The sequence below is a fragment of the Anguilla rostrata genome, chromosome 15 (genome assembly GCF_018555375.3).
Source record: "Anguilla rostrata isolate EN2019 chromosome 15, ASM1855537v3, whole genome shotgun sequence".
Taxonomy (NCBI): Eukaryota; Metazoa; Chordata; class Actinopteri; order Anguilliformes; family Anguillidae; genus Anguilla; species Anguilla rostrata.
Window position 1 is genome coordinate 17,866,019 of NC_057947.1, and position 24,423 is coordinate 17,890,441.

General features: G+C 45.1%; 1 protein-coding gene across 1 annotated transcript; it reads right to left on the bottom strand.

Annotated features, from left to right (window-relative positions):
• Nucleotides 1-78: 78 nt before the first annotated feature.
• On the bottom strand, nt 79-22,444 carry morc3a (MORC family CW-type zinc finger 3a). Its single transcript, XM_064311235.1, has 19 exons — nt 22,321-22,444; nt 13,204-13,276; nt 12,717-12,849; nt 12,332-12,558; nt 11,718-11,874; nt 11,366-11,513; nt 10,838-10,966; nt 9,332-9,451; nt 7,959-8,056; nt 6,911-7,018; nt 6,689-6,817; nt 6,512-6,586; nt 6,371-6,413; nt 6,144-6,254; nt 5,523-5,649; nt 5,174-5,240; nt 3,459-4,776; nt 2,769-3,238; nt 79-2,470 (listed from the first exon to the last, which is right to left on the bottom strand). The coding sequence occupies exons 1-19, from the start codon at nt 22,357-22,359 to the stop codon at nt 2,308-2,310; spliced, it is 3,735 nt and encodes a 1,244-aa protein (XP_064167305.1). The 5' UTR covers nt 22,360-22,444; the 3' UTR covers nt 79-2,307.
• Between the last annotated feature and the right edge of the window lie 1,979 nt (nt 22,445-24,423).

Sequence of the window (24,423 nt, forward strand, 5' to 3'; positions counted from 1 at the left end):
GAGCAGATAGCAAGGTCCATATAGAAATGGTTTTGTCGAGAACAGTACTGAAGAACATGACAGACATTCGCAACAAACTTCTCAATTTATTCCCATATTTATTGTCCATGGTGAAACAAAAGCAGACGGATAAATTAATTAAATTACAGCCTTTCAGGTGACAACAAATGTTCTAGCTCACCAGTGAATTTATTGCTAGTGATGGACAAGTGTTGCATCGTTGCAGCACTAAACCAATTTACTCATTTGCGCTAGACTCAAACAAGATCATACCTGCAGTAGATTTCATTTGCACTAAACTCAAATAAGATCATACCTGCAGGTATCAACCAAATTACAAGGACATCATTTATTCAAGTCTCCCTTTGATGCACCCTTAGTCTCGATCTTTTTGTCCATCACCAATATTCATTTGGCTTTGAATTCCCATGTAAAATGGCCAGACATGTAAATATTAATCTTTAGTACCTCAAAATGATCAGGATTCTTTTTTCTAAACAGCAGTTTGTTCTAGGAAACTATGTACATACTGCCAGCAACTGGGCAGGCATTGTGGGGAGCTGCAGAAAACCCATAATGCAACATCCCTTCACACCAGGCCTCCTTTATAAAGCAAAACAAAATACATGGGAAACATTAGTACGGGACAACAAAAATCACCATTTTTGTTCCACAAAAATAGTCTCTTATCATATAATCTGTACAAATTACAAAATATAAAAGAAATCACAACTGGAATTTAAGTAATCATAGAACTGTCTCTCCAACCCCATGTCCTATTGCTATGGATACATTTCAGCTGTCATCAGGAAACGTCTTGCTGAAATCCAGTCATCCGCCGTGTGCTTTCTCAGATGGAAGACTTGAGGTGACAAAGGGGAATCTTGCCGTCAAAAGTCAAGTCAAATCTTGCACAGAAAAAAAATGTTTTCTTTCAATGATTTAAGAAGGTGTGTGGTTGGTTTAAACGCAATATATTGAGTTTGCAATGTAAGATTTGAAAAAAAAAAGTAAAATGACACGAATAGCTAATTATTTCAGGATAACATTTCTTCTTTAATGAGTTATTCGTTAAAGTTTGTAACACATTATTTATGGAGAGTCTCAAATCCAGCAGAGTTGATTGATAAATCAAGCAAAAACAACATGGTGGGCAAAATGAGTGCTCATGAGAAACTAAACAGTCTCATAATGACTGGAGTTAATATTAACCTCCATCTCACAGCTAGGGCAGTGGCAGGAGAGTGGGGCTCCTGTAACCCCCACAGGTTTCAACAGTAAGTCAAATCCATAAGCAACCGAAGACACATGATAGCTCTGCCCATTCTGTTCCGTCACTTGTTTTGGATGGATGCTGAGCGAGCAAATACTGGTGGATGTGACACCCCTGTACCAATACACCTTCTGTACCTGGAAAGTGGTGCAATGTGGGATATGACGGGGCGCAGACAGAGAAATAAAGCACATTATAATGCAGCTTCCCATCTGGATTACAAGCACCTGGAAGACATTATATACGATAAAGACCTGTGAACTAGAACTTTAACAGAACACTTTAGGCCCCTGGTAATGAGGATGTGATGTCAGAAACTACAAAAGGAACAACTGTTAGTCGAGTTCTTTGAATGCATGGGTAACGTTTAGGAAACCTTAAGGCTATTTATACATTTTTTGAAAAATCGTTCCTGAAAATAATTACAAATTCACATAACATTAACAGAGAGCCTGACCACAACATGAACTCTGTAGGTCAGAAGAACGTAATGGAAGCGTGACTTGAGGAACACAATTAGTCATTTGTTCTTAAGCCGCATACTCTTGCACATGGAAGCTTGTGACATCACAGCCCTGGAAATGACCAACATAATATCAGTGCAATCACAACCCGTCAGGAGTGGCTGCACTACGAGTCCTTCCGCCATTCCACTGAAGAGCTGTCCCAAGAAGAAAAAATAACAATGGTCTCGCTGGAGAGAATTCTTAATATAGAATATACTGACAAACGCAAAGATGATCAGCATCTTTTAAAAAATCCTGGGACACAGTCATCTGTAAATATTTCAATCTGTAAAAAGGGTTCCAGTGTTCTCAGTGCAAGAGTCAGCAGTTTGTTTTTCTTTTTTTTTTTTTAAGAATAATAATAATCCATTGATCTGGAACTATAGAAAAATACATGACTGTACAAAAGTAAAAAGATACATTCAGTTTTTGTACGTTTTTGCACTCGATATAAAAAAATAATAATAAATCATAATTAAAAAGCAGAAGTGGAGGTAAAAGGAGAGGAGGTGAGTGGTGTGCTCGTCCTCAGGAGGGGGGGCAGGATTCGGCATGGCCCCACGTGGTTAGCCTGGAAAAAAAGTCATCCAGGACCTGCTCCGTCAGCTGACTGCTGTTCGCCTGCTCTGGGTAGAGGGTGGGCAGGACGGCCACCAGCAGACTGGCCATGTTCTGCCTCAGAGTCCCCAGCCTGGGGGGAGAGGGGCAAAGACAGAGAAAGGGGAAGAGAAAGAAGAAGTGGAGGAGTGAGACAGAGAGGAGGTCTGTTTTTAGGGAAATACTCTGGAGCACCGAGCAGCTGCACAATTCTAATCTGACACGCAGGCAGCGTTTCTTTCTGCTAGTTTATGGTGGACTGCAGCCACTGTGTAGCGCTGGTACTTTGATATAAGCTACTGCTGTACCCCAAAGTACGCTAGACGGTATGAAATGATTAAGCTAACACATGGAATAGTCTGAGCTCAGTGAAGAGGTGCCCGCGGCCCTACCTGTGAGACTGATCTGGGGAAACCGGCCGGCTGCCTCCGTTCTGTGACCTCTCCCTGATGCTGTCATCGGTGACCTCCTCTAGGAGATCACCTTCATTACTATGATCGCCAGTTCTGTTCGACACCTCCCCATCAGCACTGGGGTCACCAGCTCTGTTCAATACATCCCCATTGGCACATGAATTGCCAGTTCTGCTCGGTACGTCCCCATCAGAGCAGTCCGACGTCCTTGCATTTGCACCAGGGCTAACAGACCCGTTAGACTCCATTCCCTCAGCCCTGAGGTTGCCAGCCCTGTCTGACTCCGCGTCGAGGTAAGTGTGTTGGTTGGATGTGTCCTCCCCTGTAGGGGGGGTTTCTGTGGTGGTCTCCCCGCTGGGTTTACACTGGGCTCTCAGCTCCTCCAGGGTCCTCTGCAGCTGCTCACACTGAGAGAGGAGGCTGTTCTTCTGCTCTTCCACAGACTCCAGCTGAGAAACAACACACACACACCTTCAGCAGTCTTCACACCTTTCATTCACCCCATCAGTGCCTGTAACCCACCCCCTCAGCACCTTTTACAAACGCCCTCAATATTTCTGCCTTAAAACATAGCTACTTCCTCAGATTCAACGGAAAGATTACTTCATTAACAAAACCATTTACACTTTCCGCACCTGAAACCCTGGTTGCTAGGAGACAGGAGCTCACCTGGCTCTGGAGCTCGTCCCTCTCCTTGTTGCTCTGGTCCAGGTCTCTGAGGAGAGCGTCCACCTGCAGCGCCAGCTCATCCTCGTCGCTGCCCTTCATCTCCCCCTCCTCTTCCTCCTCTTTTCTGGAGCTCCTGCCTGCCTGTTCCATGGCCTCCTGCTCCTCCAGCTCGCGCTTCAGCTCCTCCACTTCCTGTTTGGCGCGCTGGTAGAGTCTGTGCGTCGCCTCCTGCTGCTGCTCCTCCTGTTCGGTCCCCACAGCCTGGTCGCAGAGCTCCTTCTTCACCACGCTGTGGGTGAGCTCCTGCAGGCGCGTCTCCAGGTCCTGCACCTGGCAGGTGAGCTGGTGCACCTGGGCCTTGTACTGGTCTCTCTCCTGGGCCACGGCCTGCATCAGCTCCACCAGCTGGTCCTGCTGCTGCTGCGCCTCCATCAGCAGCCTCTCCTTCGGCTCCACGGCCACCTGTGGCCGCTCCGCCCCCTCCCCGCCCCCGCCGCCGTCCGTCCCCGCCCCCTCAGCCTGCGGCTCCTCCCCAATTGCAGCAACCTCTTCCACATCCTGCTCTTCATGCCTGCTCTCCTCATCTGCCTCCCTCTCCACCTTCACCACCACCGCCTCCACCTCCATCTGCACTTCCTCTGTCACTGCCTCTTCTTCCCTCCTCTCTTCTTCCTGTGGGACCTCCCCCTCCTTTTTTCCCTCCTCATTCTCCCCTTCTTTCTTCTTCCTCTTCTCCTCTTCCTCATCCTTCACCTGGTGATTCCTGTCGGTCTGGGTTGTCGCGGAAACCTGCTGCAGCGGCTCAGGGGAAGAGCAGGCGCTGGTTGCCATGGTGGTGGCAGCTGTCTCCACGGCAGCAGGGTTGTCTTTAACTGTGCTGGCGGCAGTGTCTGTCGCTGAGGCTGTGGAGACTGTTGCAACTGTCAAGGCTGTTGCTGTGGTGACAGACTCTGTCGCCGTAGCAGTAGAGGGAGCCGCTGGCGAGGGAGAGGCTGTTGCCGAGGCAGCGGCTCGTGTGGGTACCTCCACGGCGGCGTCGTCGCTGCACTCCATGTGCATCCCCGCGGGGTCCTCGCTCACCCGCCGCTCCGTCTTCACCTTGGCCAGGTCGAAGCTCGGGGTCCCGGGCTTTGGGGTGCTGCTCGCCTCCACGATCAAGATGTCATCGTCGTCGTCGTCCGGGATGATTACCGGGGACGACGGGCAGGTCTCCACGGAGATGGCGGTCTCTGAAGTGTCCCCGCTGTGGTGCAGGCCGTTCAGCCGGCTCCGCTTGGCCTCGGCGTTGTCGGGGTTGAGCGGTAACGTCCTCTTCATCCTGCAGGTAGCAGTGTCAGTCCCCATACAAACACAAAGAAACATTCTGCCATTCTCTACACTGCATTGGTGCTTATTCTGCACCGCACTTATATGGCAGAAAAAAATCAGAACTGAATGCCCAGGTTGTAGGCTTAATATAGTAAACTGAAACTGAACTAATCGTTTATCAAGCCACCTTGTATGAGTCATCAGCTCTGTGCCTGTGTGGGTCTGTCTAACACTACTAATTCCCCTGAGTTTAATTCCCACACGCCTAGTCCTTTTACAGTTGAATGCGAATGTTTATTCATAAAACAGAATGAAGCAGTATCCAGCTGTGGTGACCTGCGTGCAGCTCTAGAATATTCTGTGTGTTCTCTAGGATATTCTGTGTGTTCCAGTGGAGCGGAGCGTACCTGGACGGAGTGGAGAGGGAGCAGACGCTGGAGATGATGGGCATGGTGGAGGAGCTGTGGGTGACGCCTGCAAACACAATCACACACACTTACAAACGCAGCTCTACGCGCTCACACACACAAATCTACACACTCACACACACACCTCTACAAACACAACTCTAAGCACTCACAAAACAGCTCTACACACTCACAAACAAAGACCTACACACACACACACACGCACGCACGCACGCACTCACGCGCACATCTCTACAAACACAGATCTATGCACTCACAAACACAATTCTACTCAGTCACACACAAACACAGCTCAATGGTCCTAGATAAAGAGGGTTTACTTCATTACCTGGACATGCTCGGGTGGTGCTGTGAGGTGTGGTGTTGGTCACAGTGCCCCCCAGTGGCCCACGTGCGCTGTTGGTGATGGAATGTGGGGTCTGGGCGATGGTCCGTGGCGAGATCCCCTGTATGTTCTGTGGGAGGGAGGACACAAGGAGATGGACAATAGCACACAAGAGCCTCTTCACCACCAATATGTCTTCAGGGAGTTACACAGGTGCTGTGGCAATGTTAGCCCGTCAGGTGCTGTAGCAATGTTAGCCAATCAGGGGCTGTAGCAATGCTAGCCTGTCAGAGGCTGTAGCAATATTAGCCAATCAGGGGCGGTAGCAATGTTAGCCAATCAGGGGCTGTAGCAATGTTAGCCAATCAGAGGCTGTGGCACTGTTATCCAATCAGGGGTTGTAGTAATCTTCCCACGAGAGCTTGACAGGGTCGTGACATCCAACAGGTGAGATGAGTCTGGAAATTCACACCAGGGTGTGTGCTTCTGTACCGGTGTATGAGGAGCGTGGTGTGTGTGTTTGCGCGCGCATGTGTGCATGCGTGTATTTTTTCCTGTACCGACGCATGATGCGTGTGATTTGGAGCAGGAGAGCCATATCCATGGTTGACGGGCGGCACTCACCGACTGTTTGAGCTGGCGCCTCAGGTCCTCATGCTGCCGCCGCAGCGCCTCATTCTGCTGAGCCAGCGCTGCGATCCTCTGCATCTCAACCTTCTTCTTCGCCTGCTCCATCTGAAACACACACAGCCTGAGCCCACAGCGCCCTCTACAGGCTCCGACTGAAACACATACAGCACCCTCCCCATGCTCCATCTGAAACACAGACAATACCCTCTACAGCCCCATACCTGCTGTCTGTTCCTCTCCTGTTGCATCCTGTTGTATCTCTCCCTGTAAGAATGAGGGAATGTAAGAATGTATTAGGGTATGTAAGAATGCTCTGATATGGAAGGTTAGAGATAAGGGTCAGTACAGAGCTGCAGTCTCACTGTTGTTTGTAGGTTTTCTGGTATGAAGGCTGGTCGTCATCAGAGTCCTCTGGCTCCTCCTCCACATGACAGTTCCTGGGACCAACACATACACACACATATACACATATTAGTGCGTCCATGTTTAACACGCAGCAGTGAGGTGGTGCAAGGCGCCAGGTGGTGTCAGGGTCTCACCTGAACTGGGGGTCTGGGTTCATGTGACAGAACCACTTTTCCGGAAGCAAGCTGCAGTCGATGCCGTCTGGAAGTTTCCGCCACTTTAAGCAGTTGTCACACTGGACCCAGTTCTGATCTGGACGCTTCCTGCGGCGGGGGGGGGGGGGGCAAAAAGGTCAAAGGTCATAGAAACTAAGCTAAAGGTGAAAGTTTGTTATGTAAGAAACTTTAAGTGCTCACATAGTGTCCTCCACTGGTATTGTGCAGTTGGGGTCCTCTCTGTCTCTCTTGTATCGAATCTCATTCCAGTACTCCTCCAATTTCACTCCAAGGTTATTTATGGTTTTCCTGAAAACAGCAATTACACATACATGCTTTCTTATAAAGACACAAAAAAGCAATTTGCAGGATTAAGAAAACAGGTGCTACTACAAGATCTTTTCTTCCCCTGACAGTGGTAGTTCCAGTGCTGAACCACATACTGTAAATTAGTTACAGATAAAAAACAACCCAGACCCCTTCATAAAAGAATAAATGAATCCAGGCCACTCTCAGTATTAGTGTTAATCCAGCCCTCTTTCTCAGTATTAATCTTAATCCAGCACGTTAGTGTTAAATCAGCACTCTCTGTGTTAACGAATCCACAGCACTCTCAGTGTTAGTTAATCCAACACTCTCTCTCAGTGTTGGTGTTAATCCAGCCCTCTATCTCAGTATTAATCTTAAACCAGCACGTTAGTGTTAAATCAGCACTCTCTCTGTGTTAATGAATCCACAGCACTCTCAGTGTTAGTTAATCCAACACTCTCTCTCAGTGTTAGTGTTAATCCAGCCCTCTATCTCAGTATTAATCTTAAACCAGCACGTTAGTGTTAAATCAGCACTCTCTCTGTGTTAATGAATCCACAGCACTCTCAGTGTTAGTTAATCCAACACTCTCTCTCAGTGTTGCTGTTAATCCAGCCCTCTATCTCAGTATTAATCTTAAACCAGCACGTTAGTGTTAAATCAGCACTCTCTCTGTGTTAATGAATCCACAGCACTCTCAGTGTTAGTTAATCCAACACTCTCTCTCAGTGTTGCTGTTAATCCAGCCCTCAGTGCAGGTCACAATCTGAGCCGCTGTTCAGTTCCCTCCCCATGTGTCAATCCTGCGCTACACCCATCTGACATCAGCTGGCTGGATGGGTGAGGTGTGCATTAATTAATACGTGTTCATAAATCATAACTGCTGTGTACATTCCCACAGGAAGCTGTGCTTCCTGTCACAGCTCATCTCAGTGCTTACCTGTACTCATCCGTGTAGTCAAAGTCCTGCTTGTTGTGAGTTGGTTTCAGGAAGTTGCACTCTATGACACCAATCACTCCAACACCCCTGTTATTAGCCTGTGCGGAAACATGAGCGGCAGTTTAAAAACACCTGCAGAGATGAGGGTCTGTCTGTACCCCGACACAAAACACTTAAATATAAAGAGCTACTGCACACAGGGCCACTGAGTCTACACAGTGACATCATGAGATAAGTCATGCTAAAGCGAAGCAAAAACGACTGATGGTACGTGTGACACACGCTTCATAAAGCACAGTAATTCTGACCAGGTAAACACAGGCGGTGTGAGTTTATTTATTATTGGTAGGCATTTTGGATCAAATCATATTTGTGTTTTGTGAAATGTTGAGCTGTTATAAAATACATTAAATAATATACAGTAACTTGAGTATATGTATTATAATAATTAATACAATAAAATCAAGAGGCAACGGACCTTGCTGATACATACATTAGGCTTGTATTCTAGGAGACTGTTTTCTGCAATTATTTTTTTTCAGCTACTTATTCCTCAAATGTTGGTTTGATCATTAATGTCAATCAAAACTGAAATGGTACAGCACTATCCTCCAACACTTCCATGTAAGTCTTTCCACAATTAACTGAAAACCACCTTGTCTCTAGTTTAGCCAACACAGCTGTGCTCTTACTGCTACCATTTCTCCAGGCTTTTTTCTCTCTCTCCTCATTTATGAGCTGCAGGAGCCCAGTCCACCCCTCCGTCCCCACTTCCCCTCTCACCAATTTGCGAAAACCGGGCCTGTCTGATCTGAAACTGACTGACTGCTGTGAATTTTGCGTGGCACTGCGCGTAATGTCACAAGTACAGGTAGCCTGGATGCTCTCTCCCTGTGAGCTAGCAGAGGAGCGGATGGGACCGTTTTCAGCACAGTGTCACTGATATCACAGCACTTTAGCAGAGCAGTCTCACACCGCAGTTATCCCTGTTCCTCAGCACAGAAAGTACTGGCTCTGTTTGGAGGCTAAAGGGAACAGCGGCTAATGCAGCTAGCGAACGTGATGGACATACCACAGCACCCTCTACAGGCTCCATCTAAAATGATGAACACAAAGAACTATCTGAACCCGTTACGTTTAGCCTCTTTGGTGGGTGCTCGTTTTGAATCCTGGCTATTGCACTCTCAAACTACAGAGTGATTACACAGCCCTTTCACAGGTACATAGAAACATGCACTGTCTATCTGGAGCGCAGAGTATATGTTTAGTGCAGAGTACATTATGAGGAGAATGGAGCCAGTCTAGCAGTATGAACCAACCCCACTACAGCAGAGCCACGAGCTCCATCGGGCCCAGGCGGTCTGCAGGCTCACCTTCAGCTGGCAGCCCACGCGCTCGTAGGCCTTTATCAGCCGGTTTCTGTGGTACATCATGATGCCGTACTGCTCCTTGCTTTTCGTGTTGTAGCCGAAGGTGATGCGGATGCGCTTGTTCTGAGGTGAAGATTAAAACGACATTTCGGAGGCCGGAAGGCAAACTGCACACAGCACCACTGCCAGTGCTGGAATTAAACTGTTTTAAATGAACAAATGAATGACTGGTTGAGTAAATACTCAACACTACTACTTAGAAAGATGAATCAGTCTGCAAATATGTCCACCTAGTTTTGCAAACATACTTCACAATCCAAAAGCAAATTAGTCATGATAAACAAATATAAACACCCTGAGGGCAGTTCTTCCCAGAGCCAATCAGAGCAGTCGCATTCTTTCATACAGATACAAATATACATGCACATATACAGTACAGGCCAAAGGTATTAGGCCACCTGTAATATTTTAAAGTAAAACTTCAGGTAGAGAAGCATTCAGTTAATATATGCACATTAACTGAATGACAAACCAAAGTAGAAACATTTTTTTTCCAATTTCTACCTACAATTACACAAAAAAGATTACTTTTATTTGAAAGTTGAAAGACAGGACTTTCCTTGAAATAGCCTCCATTGGCTTTAATCACAATTTAATTAATTATTGGAAGTTTACCCAATCATTTTGCAAAGTGGGTGGTGGAGAGGGTAATTCAATTGACTGAAATCTTTTTTTTTTTTTAAACCCCAGGCAGCCTAATATCTTTAGCCTGTAGTACAAGCAAAATAGGCAATAGAGTTACAAGAAATATGTCTAAGAAGGAGGAGTTGTACAGGGCCAAGAAAACAGTAAGACAAGATTTCCAGCGATAAATAGCAAAAAAGCTTAAGATTTCCAGGTGCAGTGTTCAGCACAAACTCAGAAGGGTCCAGCTGATGGGCAGCACATCCTTTTAGACCAGCAAATCATAGTTGCTGTTTCACTGTAGCCAGGGGAACTGATTTCTCTCCAGCAGCATTGAGTTCTTCCAGTAGTTGTGGTGCAAATTTACAATGGCTTCTTTTTCTAGACACAAGATATTTGTCTACTGCCTCTTGATCATTCTGGTCTTCTCCTGATAACATAACTGCCCATCAGCTGGAATCTTCTGAATGTGTACTGAACATTAAAAAAACTGTTTATACGTTGGTTTTTTATTTAATAAATGCGCATATATAAACTGAATTTCTATAAAAGACTACAGGTGGCCTAGCACTTTTGCCCTGTAAAGTACGAGTCTATACACATATATTTGTGTATGTTAGTATAGCTATTTTTCAAGTGCATAAGTGAAAGTGAATGTTTTGCGCTTTTTGAGAGTGTTCAGCCATATGAGTACTGCTCTATACGAGTGCACTATGTAATGGACATGCTATTCGAGTGCGTTGGGCTCATATACTGTATGCTTATCATACTGTGCTACATGCTGTACCATATTGTACTAAACACTTCTAAAAAGAAGAAGCATACCAGGAAGATGGGTCTGTAATGGTCCTTGGCAATGAAGGCCAGGCTCTTGGAGATCAGCTGGGTCTTCACTTTTTGCCCTCTGATCACAATCTGCATCCTGGGCTTCAAGTACAGAATGCTGCAGTAGGCCTGAGAAGCAGAACAGGATGAGAATGCACAATTATAGCACCACACTACCACAGAGCCGCTGCTTATACTAGCCCAATTACAGCATCACACTACCAGACTCTCTGCTTACACTAGCCCAATTACAACATCACACTACCACAGAGTCTCTGCTTATACTAGCCCAATTACAACATCACACTACCACTGAGTCTCTGCTTATACTAGCCCAATTACAACATCACACTACCACAGAGACTCGGCTTATAGTAGCCCAATTACAACATCACACTACCACAGAGACTCGGCTTATACTAGCCCAATTACAACATCACAGTACCACAGGGTCTGTGCTGCACCTGGAAAACTGCACACCATTACAGATCCCCCCCCCCCCCCCAAAGTGCCCCCAGGTCTACGCACGCGCAGGGAGTAGTCGCTCTCCGGGACGGACTGGTTGGGACGGTCCTGGCGCTTGTACTTCTCGCTTGTGCTCTCGAACACATCGGCCGGGATCTGGATGTCGTACCTGTTCACGTTGAAATCGAACTCCGGCTGACCCGTCGACATCCTGCACCGAACGGGAGTCCGTCAGCCATTTCAGAGAGATGGGACAGCTCAAGCCTACTCTACGCAGTAACTGTACCGTTTCTGATGCGCTGTCCAACCCAACAGCAGCCTTTCTGCATGAAACTCTACAACCGTGATGATGGAAATAAGAGACATTAAAGAGAATGAACCTGCTGCGCTTGGCGAATGGACCAGTGAGGCTCACCTGCGCAGGTTCCAGATGATGATGCGGGTCCCGCTGGAGCCGGTGGAGCAGGTGGCGTTGATGGCGCGCAGCTCGGAGAAGAGCTCCGCCTCCGTCTTAAACAGCGAGTACCTGAGGATGTCCTGCAGGCTGGCCGCGTGCTCCGACAGAGCCCTGAGTGAGGTCACAGGTCAAGGAAGGACGCGGGGACAGAACTGCCGGAGGCCATCACTGTTTTAACAGACCCAGAACCCCTCTGACTGCAGACTATATGAGAAGCTTGTGGCTCACAGGAAACATATTGGGGGCTTTCCGAATGATGTCACCCTAAAGCTGGGCGTAAACTCCTTAAAAAGGGGAACTCAGCCAAAATCGAACCACAGCCAAACAGTTCCTTTAGTTTATTTAGCGAAGCAAAAAAAGTAGGGACAGCAGGGACGTGCACACTGCGGCAACCAACGTCAATGCAGAGTTTTGCTTTCTCCACAAACGCATCGTTTTACATAATTTAGTTCATACAAACTAGCCAAAGTATTCTCCCAGCTTAAAACATCAGCAGTAGAGACGGGACAATGTTAATTAAAACTCATCGCAGTCGAACCCCCCACCCGTCCTGTCTGGCTCAGGAAGGATATACTGGTTGTGCCCAACGCGGGCGAAGGTGACGATGGGAACCACTATGTGATTGGCCCGGACGGCCTCCAGGTAGGTCTGGGACAGCAGCCCCACGCACATGGTGTCCCGCGTCTTAGAGAAAACGATGGCGTCCTTCCCCAGACGCATGGAGCCCGATTTGAACCCGTTTCCATAGAGGCCCACGGGTACATGGCCATTAATGGCCTGCTTATCGCTGAAGCCAAAACTGAGGGAGAGAGAGAGGAGGAGGAACCATTAATACATCACACTTAGGGGGAGAGAGAGGAGGGGGACCCATTAGAACGTCACACTGAAGGAGAGAGAGGAGGGGAAACCATCATCAGTCTAAGTTCAGAAGAACATGTTATCTCCTGGTTTACTGACCTCAGCATCTTGTGCATCTTGTCGTAGTTCATCCCAGCTCCATTGTCCATGAACGTCAGGCAGTCCAAGCCTTTTATCCGAGTCTTGTCGATCCAAAACTGTTTGGCACTGACATCTGGATCGTACGCATTGTCTGTAACGAGAGAGAGCGGAAGAGGCACTGACACGGACAGCACTGGGCGTGGCCAAAAAGGCAGACAAGCCTGCCAAAGGTTAGGGATTCAAGCAACTCCACATAAACACTTGTGACTGTGAGTGTGGAACAGGACTCTACATACACACACACTCGTGTCTGTGAGGGTGGAACAGAAGGACTCTACACACACACTCGTGTCTGTGAGGGTGGAACAGAAGGACTCTACACACACACTCGTGTCTGTGAGGGTGGAACAGAAGGACTCTACACACACACTCGTGTCTGTGAGGGTGGAACAGAAGGACTCTACACACACACTCGTGTCTGTGAGGGTGGAACAGAAGGACTCACCGATGAGCTCTGCGATGGCGCTGAAAGGCCAGGTGTGGCTGGTGGAGTTGGTGTGTAAGAACTTTGGGCTGAGCTGCAGGGTAGATGGAAAGAGAGAAATAAAATAAAATGTAAAAACAGAAATCAGATGTATCAGTTTCCGTTTCCTTTTAACAATGTTGCCCTTATGCTAGCAGAGGTGCTGCCATGTGACACAAAAACATACCCACCCCTGCCCAACACTGACAGATATGGTAATTAATCAGGAATTAGGTCAACAGTCCCACTGAGATGATCCTGGTAAATGAGAATGGCAGGATTAATCTATAAACTTTTTAAAAAATCACAAAATCTATCCCTATGTGCCACTTTAAAGTGCTATTTTTTTATAATAAACTTCATCTGTTCTCTTACCTTCCCACTAATATTTAGTAGTCATTGTGTTAAACCCTCTACCATGAAACCTGCAAACCTATAATCCAAAACCCGACAGGCCATATTCTGCTCCTGCTGTCCTGGCCTTGTCCCCAGCAGCATCAAGCCCCAGGGCTATAGACCTCCCCCCCCCATCCATCCCAGGGGTAGAGCCCCCTCCCTTCTGCATGGGGTCCTCGCAAACAAACACACACACACACCCACCCACAGCCACTACCACAGCCAAAGCCAGCCTTCTGCCATTCTCATTACACCCCATCTGTCCTGATATACAAAGAACCTATTTTCTTGTCCAGTCTAGTTCTGGACTGTTGTTTTACAAAGAGCTTACATCTCTCAATTCTTAGAAGACTCCACATATTTTGACCTGAAAACTAATAATTTTGCCCAGCTTATTGTCAGACATGAAATTCACCATTTGGCCGTTCTCAGCCACAGGAAGCTTCAAAGTGCTCAGGCAGCATAGCCTGAAAATACGACAGAAAAGTACCGGTGAGGATAGCCATCTGAGGTGTGAATGTGTGTGTCTGTGCGTGAGTGTGGGTCTGTAGGTGTGTGTGTGTGTGTGTGTGTGAGTGTGGGTCTGTAGGTGTGTGTGTGTGTGTGTGTGAGAGAATTTCTTAATAAATTTCTTCATTTTAATCTGGTTTCAAGTACATTTTGGTAAAGGTTGATTCAAGAGTTTGCTCTGCCAATCGGCAAATTCAGTGATTTAAATGATAATTGATATATTTGATAATACTTACCAAATTAAATCAGACACATTTATTTTGCATGTTGATAAGTGAGGTGTTTTAACTGTTGACGCATGTGTGTCCAGTATGTCAAACAAGGGTGTTAGTAATTAAAACTGCTCACTTTCCTGAGAGTATAATAATTCTGACTATTGTTTGGGTATGAGGTGTCCGGCCACCCAACTACACTGTGGGCAGATACAGACAAAATGGCCATTGTAATAAGAAACCCAGTCCAGAACCCGTGTCCAAAAACGGACCACACAGAGAACCAGAATAAGCGAGCCACTGACTCTGTCTCTTCTGCACATGGGTGACTGGACCATACCCCAGATCTTTTTAGGAGCCAAAAAATTACAGAATTATTTAAACTGGAAGAACCTTATGGATGAGTCAACTGTATTCCAAATCACATTAAACCCTTGATACCATGGAACTGGAACTATCTTGTATGGAGTGGCTATCATGTTTTCATTTTGTGAATAAAAGCCATGGATAGACTTCTGAATCCATACCACTACCTTATCAACTGGGTAGGATGTTTTGATTTGTGGCAGCAGATGAGATCCTGGTACTTTCGTTCTGGTTTTTCCTTTTCCATTTTTGTGGTAAGGCTACAACATGCCTGAAATTTTTTATAAAGCATTGACATTTCCCATAAATATCTATAAACAGTGAAATATTAAAAAAAACTATTCCTTATTCACAGTATCATTTATTTATTTATTTTAATGACATTTTCAAACCTGTTTTTTTTCCGGGAAAAAAAGGTCCCATCTATGAGTGTTAAAGTCCAACAAAATGATTTGTTGTAATATTTATAAAATTAGTTTAAAAAGATGAACACAAACACATTAAAGAGTACATATACGCTAATCAAAGAGAATGGGGGGGGGGGGGGGGGCAGAGGAAAGGGTAAAAACCCCTCATTCCGTTTCTGAACCAGGGAAACTTTAACTGAATCAAGGCCTACAGATTTAAGATTCACAATGCCAGATTCATATTCAAAGAATATGACAGAAATACATTCATATCATCTCATCAGGTTTTCCATTCCATATAAATGTGAATATATTCTGCACACATAAAGAATTATTTCCCTGGAGTCTCTGGAGATAATAAGGTCATAAATAAATAGGTAAACTGGGATGCAGCTAGAGAGATGATCACGGCGATCTTACCATAAATTGTCAAATGTTTTACTTCTATTGCTGGAAATTGTTTTTTCATTTCAATACATTTTGCACTGAAGTTCATTGCAGAAGGCTCATTCATAGTGCTGTGGATGTCCAAATCCATCTGTCCATTTTATTAGCAGACAGTTGGTAAAATAGATGCTGCATCATTCAGAGACTCAATTCTTGGTATTGTACATTTGCCATATTTTGGCTTCAGACCAGATAAATTTTTTAAATGGTCTAGGTCTTGGGTAAAACTTTTCAGGAATGAAATTTTGGTGCTTTATGTTGGATCCCATTAGGGGGTGGCACAGCTAGTGACTAGGCTGCCATGCAGTCCATTCTGGCAGGGAACCGTGGTTAGCAACCCATCATTCTCTTTCATTTCAGACTGGACTGCCAGGGGGGCTAGGAACGTATACTTAAGCCCCTCATGGGACAGTGCCCCAACAGCAATGTTATTATGATGGGGGTGTAGAGCATTGAATAAATCCTCTTAACTCTGCAAGGGCCATAGCAAAAAACTCTGCTGCCTGGTTGAGCACAACAGCCATGACTGTATCAAGCAATAACAAGCAGCTGGCAGGATATTAAGAGAAATCCTATTTCCGGGCTGTGCTAAATACTGACTGAGCCACAGAGATTGGCCAAGTTGCAGCATCAAGAGAACAGACACTAACGAAGGTGCGTGGTGACGCCCATGCAACTGCCCCCATACCCAGCACAGATGCCCCCTACAGGGCTCATGAGGCATGGGTAAGTCTACGCCAATTCAACACACTTTTGGACCGCATCATCTCAGATTTTAATGAGACTTGGCATGCTTATTTGGTCTTACATGAAACCCCAAGAACAAAAAGTATACTTTTCTCAGATCCTAATTAAGGGAGATATGGGCTAACAAAGATCGGGCAAATCAGCACAACTCCATGACTTTGACTTGCCATCTCTACATAATTATATGTCATAGAGAAATTGTTCCTATATCATTTTAAAGGCCAGCTCTATTTTTTAAATATATAATATGTTCCTCCAAAAATTGAAGGCATCAGAGTTGTGTGAGTGATAGTATTGAAAAGCTGATCTGCAAAAAAACCCATATTTCAAAATGGATAAGATTTTCATCAATTTTAGGTTATGATGTCATCAACGCCTCCAGAAAATGTAGTCTTGGGTTTTTGAGTTGTTGCTGGGATATCATTACTTATCATGAGAGTCATGACACACAGCTGGGTACAGGCTCTGATCGATCAGATTTGTGGGAGCTACCGTGAGGAGCCATTCAGCACGGCCCTCAGTTCGGAGACCCAAGGATGCTGAAGGCATCTGGGGGCTGCACGGAGAACCACTGCCCTCTCCTGGTTAGATCTTGAGCAATGCCAAGTCAAGGCACAGTGCAGGCCTCGAGGGTAATGGTGGCTAAGGGCATCCAGAATTCCAAACCCAATGGAGCTTCCTCTTCCAGTGTTTCCCCTACACAGGGGCAGCAGCACTGCAGTGCCTCTGCTGAACTTCTGGCAGCTCCCGCTAGAATTTTGTTCTCAGCAATGCTTAGAGGCAAATGGGTCCATTGGCTCAGAAAAACTTTGTTGAAACAAACAAGTAAAGATGTGGCTTATATTATCACGCAGAACATTTTTTTCTTCCTCCACATAACTATCAGCAGAATATTCATCTTTTGCCATATTCGTATTCACATTCAGACATGAAACTTGCAAAAATAATGGTGCTCATTTTACATTTTAAATGAAATTGTAATATGCAATATCTTCAAGCGTTGCCAGTTCTTCCGGGGAGTGCTATGGGATGACTGGCTTTATGCTACGTGTGAACAAGATGCTGGCACGAACACTGTTGAATCAGCTAGGGTACGAATCAGCCACAGTAAAGTTCCAAGAATCAGCTGTGTGTGCGCAGGCGTGTCTGTGTGTGCACACGCAACACTGAGCTGCGTGGTAAACCTGAGATCCCTCGCAAAACCCCATTTGCCAGTGCAGGGGCAATTCCTCTGGGAAACACTGTCTTCTTTTACAGAAAACCACAGGGGGGCAGCGTGTTGACGCCTCAGATGTGACATGTCTGCATTGCGCCTGGCCAAGCTGAGCCCCAATCTGCCAGACCACCTGGGGGTGGAGACACCACCGTGGGGGGATGGGGACCATCTCAAGACAGGATCTCTTCTCCACTGCTGAGGATCCCTGGGAGATGGATGGCCTGAAGGGAGGCCGGGCGATCGTGTGCCCACAGCAGGAGCTGTCTCTCTGCTGTGTGTATCCCTGGGGACCTGAGCCCACCCTGGTGACTAGCATGACGCCACCACGGCATCCCTTTCCACCAACACTGCAAAGAAGTGGTGCAGGGCTAGAAAAACTACTACCATTTCATGGTGATCGATGCTGCTATGGCTGCATGCAAGGATACATCCATTCCAAACAGCAGAACAGCCTTTGGAGGCACAAACTCTTACAACTCCCATGTTCAAATGGGTCCCATGGGGACTTGCACCGAAAGAGCGTGGGGTGGGGATGGGGAGTTGTGTAAATGCAGGGGACAGCCACGGTGTATGAGAATTTGTGCATACACACCAGTGATGGAGGTGCACTGCCAGGTTGGGCTGGGTAAGCAGTGAGAGGCAGAGTCAGGAGGTAATAATAACTATTACCATCTGTGCCTAAAATAAAGGGCACAGAAAACTTGGTTGAAGTGAGCAAGGATGTTGTCTCTGGAATTGAGCAGGATGCAGCCAAACATATAGGACTGGCATCCTATAACTGTGTGAAGGTAAGGACCTGAGAGAGAGATCATGGTCAATGGGCTGGACCAGTACAAAAAAGCTCCACGTGCCTCTTCTGTGATCGCATCCTTTGCATACTGAGGCCCAAGGCACATCACACAAAGAAGGTGTTAATCCTCTGGATGTAGCTGGGTGTGACAGTTTGCATGGGTGCTAATTCATTTGGATTCTTTTTTTTAAGTGCAGAGTGCACAATTACAGTTCAGTATATTAAGAACAAGGAGATGCAGAGGGAACAGCTCTGTAGCGAACAGACATTTAGCATTTAGCCTACCTGTAGCTAATGTACTGGGAAGCAGAGAGAATTTGTTCAGCTAATGTAGCATTCCCACTCACTGATGCTGCACTCAGTGAAAGAAAGTGATGTTAGTCACTTTTAATAGCTCAGACTAGAATATGGGGCAAATTGGGGCATATTGCAATATTGCAAATTTGACAGACAGCTGTCTAGCCAATCCAGCATGCACCATGTGTTATCCCAGCCCACTAGCAGTCAATTCCAAAATGAAAATAGATGTACACGCAGTGATACACTGAGACCTTCGTATTTAACTCTGAATAAGTAATCCCTTTCATATTGATATTTGTTCTTAACACAACAATTGAAATGGCTATAAGAAATAAAGTGATTAAGGACATTCATGTTTTTTGATGAGGTTTGCCTCAAATGGCCAGTGGAAAGAGAATGAAATTATGCCGCGTATGAATAATCTGGTAATTACTCCAGTTTTAATGCACATGATGCAGTTGAACTTGAAACAGCAAATGCTGTGCAGCGGTCGTGTTAATGTATAATTCTGCATTTTTTATTATTTTTTAGGTCTTATTAAGATTACAATGGCCGATGACCCAGACTTGAACCACACAGCATAATTACTTGTTTCATTGAGCCAATCATCTGCGGTGTCTGACATTTGCGCAGTTTATACATCATAATATTTACACAGCCGTCGGTAGTATTGCAAGATTCAAAGAGAAAGCGCTTAATTTGAATGAAAATTTTAAAACGAGATGCCACGCTCTAGATAGCTTTAAGATAATGCATTTAATTTGTTTTCTGTGTGTGTCATATTTGTATTGTAGCCAAATAAAACAAATGGGACAGCAAAAAAAGTTTCTATGTGCAGTAAAAAAGAAGGCTAGTAGTAGCCTACTATAGGGTTGTACTCTGTATACAGAAGTGCATTCCCAATTAATTTGTGATAGGTTACCTCCTCTGCAACAAGTCGTCAAAGGTAAGCTATAAGTATATAGCTATATTTTCCATGCCCGGTGTGCCCAAAAATTGTTGGCTTTTTAAAGTAGTATAGATTATGATTTTCTATCTGTGGGAGGGCATGCTATATTGTTGGATGCTTGATGGTATGGGCTTGTTTACTGGTCTTGTTTTTCCCTCGACTTTGTTGTGTAGCCTACATTTCAGCCGTCCAATCTAAATTGAGTTATTTCCCCTCAATTAGGGCTAACAAGCAGTACCCGTCGGGAAAGGGTGTTGAATTGTTGGTTTGGGTTTGTGAAGCCTTAGTCCTTCTGCAATATTGATTCAAAAAAGAAAAACACATTTACATAATTGTGTAATAATAGGATGACAACTGCTGATAGGAGTATAGTAGTGTCAGAGGAACAGCTCCAAGAAGCACTAGAGCAGGGCAAAGCGTGTGCGTAAAATGTATTCTGAAAAAACCTACCTAGTCGGCCTACCCACTTTTTCACTGGCCTGCCCAAAAATGTATTTCTGCCTACACCACTGTAGCTTCTGAAACATGAGTAAATAAAACATAAAGCGCTCCTATGGTTTTGAATTATTAGTCTGTTGCGGCAAAATTTTGTTTTGATCAGAACGCCCAAACCTTGGCTTATTTCATCCCACTTCTGTAACAAGTCTCATAATAAAACTATGAACGGCATACATGTATTGTGCCATTATTGTGAATTGGCATGTTATGGCAAAGATAGTTATTTTTATCAGAACACAAGTGAATGAGTGTAAAACGCAGATCATCACAGCTTGGGTGATTTCACATCAGATCAACACAGTCAGTCACACCTGAGTGACAAGCTGTCAGAGCAATCTGCAAATCAGCAGGAACAGTGTTCAGCAGGAATTCATCACAGCAGACGGCTGTCCTGCCAAAGCTGCAGAGCACTAAACCGACGTCATCTTTTTACAAACGTGACTGCTCCATGCAAACACACACAACCAAAAAACAAAACAAAAAAAAACTTTGCAATTACTTCCAAAATATCTTGCTGTTCATAAACCGAGGGAAGAGCCAAACCATTCCCTGTTCCTCCACACACTACCCTCCCCCTTCACACCTACCTACTTCCTTTGACATTACTGCTGCACTCTCGAAAGCACCCTACTCCATTAAAACTGACCCCAGAGAAGCACTCAGCATGCAAAGCGAAGCAAAGTCATGTGACAGACATCCCATTACAACTGGTCTTTCTGCCAACCCCACTATTCAGTTCAGGACCAGCTAAGGTATTGGGATGGAGACAGAAGCTGCAATGACACTTAATAACTGGGGGCCGCCATGCGGTTACATGAGAGGAACTGTTTAGCTAAGTAATGGCACTGTCACAGTATTTTGCTACATGAAGTGTGTTTTAAAATTTTACTTTTTTACTACTTCATTCATTCTGATGACTGGATGCTAGACTAAGAATGTTGCTGTATACTGAGTCTCAATTTGACTGTGAGCATACGACAGACTGGTATATTAGCCAGCTACATTTGGACTTCTTTTGGTTTATTTTATTTAACCCAGGAAGTTCCCTCAGATAAAAACAAAAATTAAAGAGACCGATGGCCAACAGCATACACCGTGTCCCCAAAACCTGCATTAAGAAACACGGCACTGCCCCAAAGGCTGCAATCAGTTTCCGGATTATAAAGGTGCATTCAAGTGTAGTGGTACCCCACCTCCCCCATCAATATCCCAGACCCTGAACTGAACAGAGTCAGATCATGCTCTGAATCCTTTGCCTTGAGTATCTAAGGACACCTTCCTGGCAGGGGATCCACCTCGTTTTTGAAGCTGAAAATTGAGTAAGAATTAATAACTTTAAGATCACATGTGATTAGAACTCTCTTAACCTAACATTATAAACGCTTATATAACAATCAAGACTGGAGTTCAAGACCACTGACTTCGAATTTTGGGGCGGAAAAAACATTCCAAAATACCTACTCTTCAAAGAATTAAATACATTTCTACGCAGCTAGGTAGGTGCTAACATACTGTGAGAGTATGTGCTAGCTGAAGCAAAATCGGGATATATTAGCATCATTTGAGGTGACACAGTTTCAGCCTCTCATACATGGGATGGATGTTAGGGAAGTAGGGCGAGCCCGTGCATGAGTCTGTAGTCAAGTTAGCAAGCCAGTTTCCACCCAGTGAAAAGCAAATACATAATGATATCATAGCATGAATGTGACAGGCTAACTATCAGTTTTTTCGGTGCATGTGAAAAAAAAACATAACAAACCAATAACTATAGCTAACGTTACGAAGGACTACCTACCGGACGAGTGTTCGGTGACTAAAATTCACGTCACCGAACACCACCACAGCAAGACACAGGAGATCGTAAGTCAGCAACCGAGATAGTTAGCTTGAAATAGAGCTCATCGTCGCTTTAACCCCATGTCACGCTAGCTAACAAGTGAGCTAACTTGTAAGACTTTGAACAGTGATGATCAGTTAGGGTTTGCGACCACAACATCAAGCTGGCTAGCTCGCAACATAATCAGCAAACAAGACATCATATGAAACCGTCCAGTGGCTCATCATTGCTACTAGGGGTAGCTAAGAACGTAGGTCGCTCGCTAGTCAGGAAAGCTCGTCAGCCGTGTCCACTGTACACAGATCCTATCGTCTTACTGCAGTGTGACACAGTAAATGAGTAATTTAGAACACCTGTAAAAAAAATTAATAAGCGACACGAAATCCAGCGGATTCGTTTAAAGTCGAATTTTTCTTTCTCTTACCGCACTCAGGGGTATCCCTCTATCTGTTTGTGCCGCCATTTTCTCCGACGCGTAGAGGGAGGTTCTCGAAGACTATGGGGGAAGCCCAGAGTGCGCACGCGTACTATAATATTCTGCATAAATCCCACCCATTTTCCAGCCCCTTTCGGCATGTCAACACTGTACACGTTTTATTTTGACAAAAGAACCCAAACTTTCTGTAGAAACATTTTTTTAGTTAAATGGGCCGTTTGAAAAAATGTTGCATGTGATATTTTGGTTTATTATAGATAATATTTACAAAAATATAGCTGAAATGTGGAATGAAACATACTGAGTTGCTGTCCTCAATCCCCTCCTTTGTCATAGCTCAGATATGCAGTACTTCAAATTTTCCAGTTTGAAGTATATTTGAAAGTATAGTATGCACATTTTTACAAGAAATATGAACTGCTTAATTGTCTTCATTACAGCTGCAAATTATTGATTACTGGTCAATCAAATTAATTTCCTGTACTGAGTGCATGCTTTTGGACAAGAAATATTGCACTAGCCTACTGCACTTTACAAAATTACCCCTAAAGGTTGTAGATGCTATATGTGATTTTTTCAGCTGCACTTGCCTACGAAACTCCAAGTATGGCTAATTTATGAAAAATCTTTCTGAGAGTTTAAAGTAAAAATGAGAGAAGTGAGACAGGTTGATAAGTGCACATCTGTTGAGAGGGTTTTTTCAGTATAGGGATTGCACAGGCCAACATATGAGGAGCAGGAACCATATCTGTTGAAAGAGAGCAGCTGATGAGAGGAGAGATTAAAGGAATGATGTCCCTGGAAATTGACTGAATAAAGGAGGATGGAAAGGAGGAGGGTCAAGACAACAGGTAATAAGGCATTGGGCTGAGAAGGAGTATAGGAATGTGGGAGGGTTAGCAGGTGGAGAGACAGGTAGGGCAGGGGGTGATGAGCCGGAGAAAAAATGGCTCTGACCTTGAGGGGGTGAATATGGAGGACAGTTTGCTGGGTTATAATTAGAAGAGTAGCTTCTAGAGTCAAGGAAGGCTTTGCAGAGGCAAGCATAGAAGAGTAAGAGACTAGGAGGGTGTGGAAGTTTGAGAGTTTGTACAAGGATCTGGTTTTCCTCCATTTAATTTCTGTCACTTGAAGCTTGGCTCATTGGCACAATCTTGTGTGTATGCAGTCAGTTAGCCAGGGACTAGGAGGCCACAGGCAAGCTGGCTTGGTGGAGATAGAACAGTTACATTGACAGCATGAAATTCAAAAGACAGCAGAGACAAAGAGAAAAGGGATATGACACAAAAGGTCCATGTGGGTGCCCCTGCCAAAACTCATGGGTCTGAAGGTGTGGGAATTCATGTAGGCTGAGGAGACTGCAGCTGGACTGGCTGTCTCATCTGGTGTGATCCATGTCTTGGACAGGGCTAAGAAGTGGAGGGAAAGCCAGGAGGCCTGGGCTGAGATGAAATCTGTCTACTGGACTGCTACCTGGCAGTACCAGATGCTACCCTCAATCACAAGATTCAGAGCATAGGATTATGGGTGGATGGACCCGGTTGGAGAGGTTGTGACTTACGAGGTGGTGATACCCTCATTCGGTGAGTGGAAAGAAGGATAGGGATAAGAATACAACCAATAGTGTGCGCGGCTACGTGTAGAATGTTGAGGGAATATATTGATCTAATATATTCCTTTACATAGCATTTTTTAGGCCAGGCATTTTATTCTGATCAAGTGTCAGGCCTGGCCTGAGAATCTCTTCTCACTCAAGGGCATACGTCACTGGTGGGTAAAAACAGATGCCTTTAAAAAAAAAAAAAAAGTCTGAGATTAAATATTAGATCAAGCTATCCCTCGTTCGTCGGTGGAGATGTGGGAACCGTTTGCCTGCTGGAAAAAGCCTGTTTTGGGTGAGTTTTGAATTTTGGTGAGATCGGGGGATGTCTGATTAAAAAGTGCTGTCAATTATGTAATTGTTTGTGTACACTATAAGAAGCACCTAAGCGCGTGCTGGATGCCTGAGCGAGCATCTGTTGATGCCTGACCGTGCATGGGTTATCTGTTTTAGAAGCACCTGAGCGCGTGCTAAATGCCTGAATTGAGCAT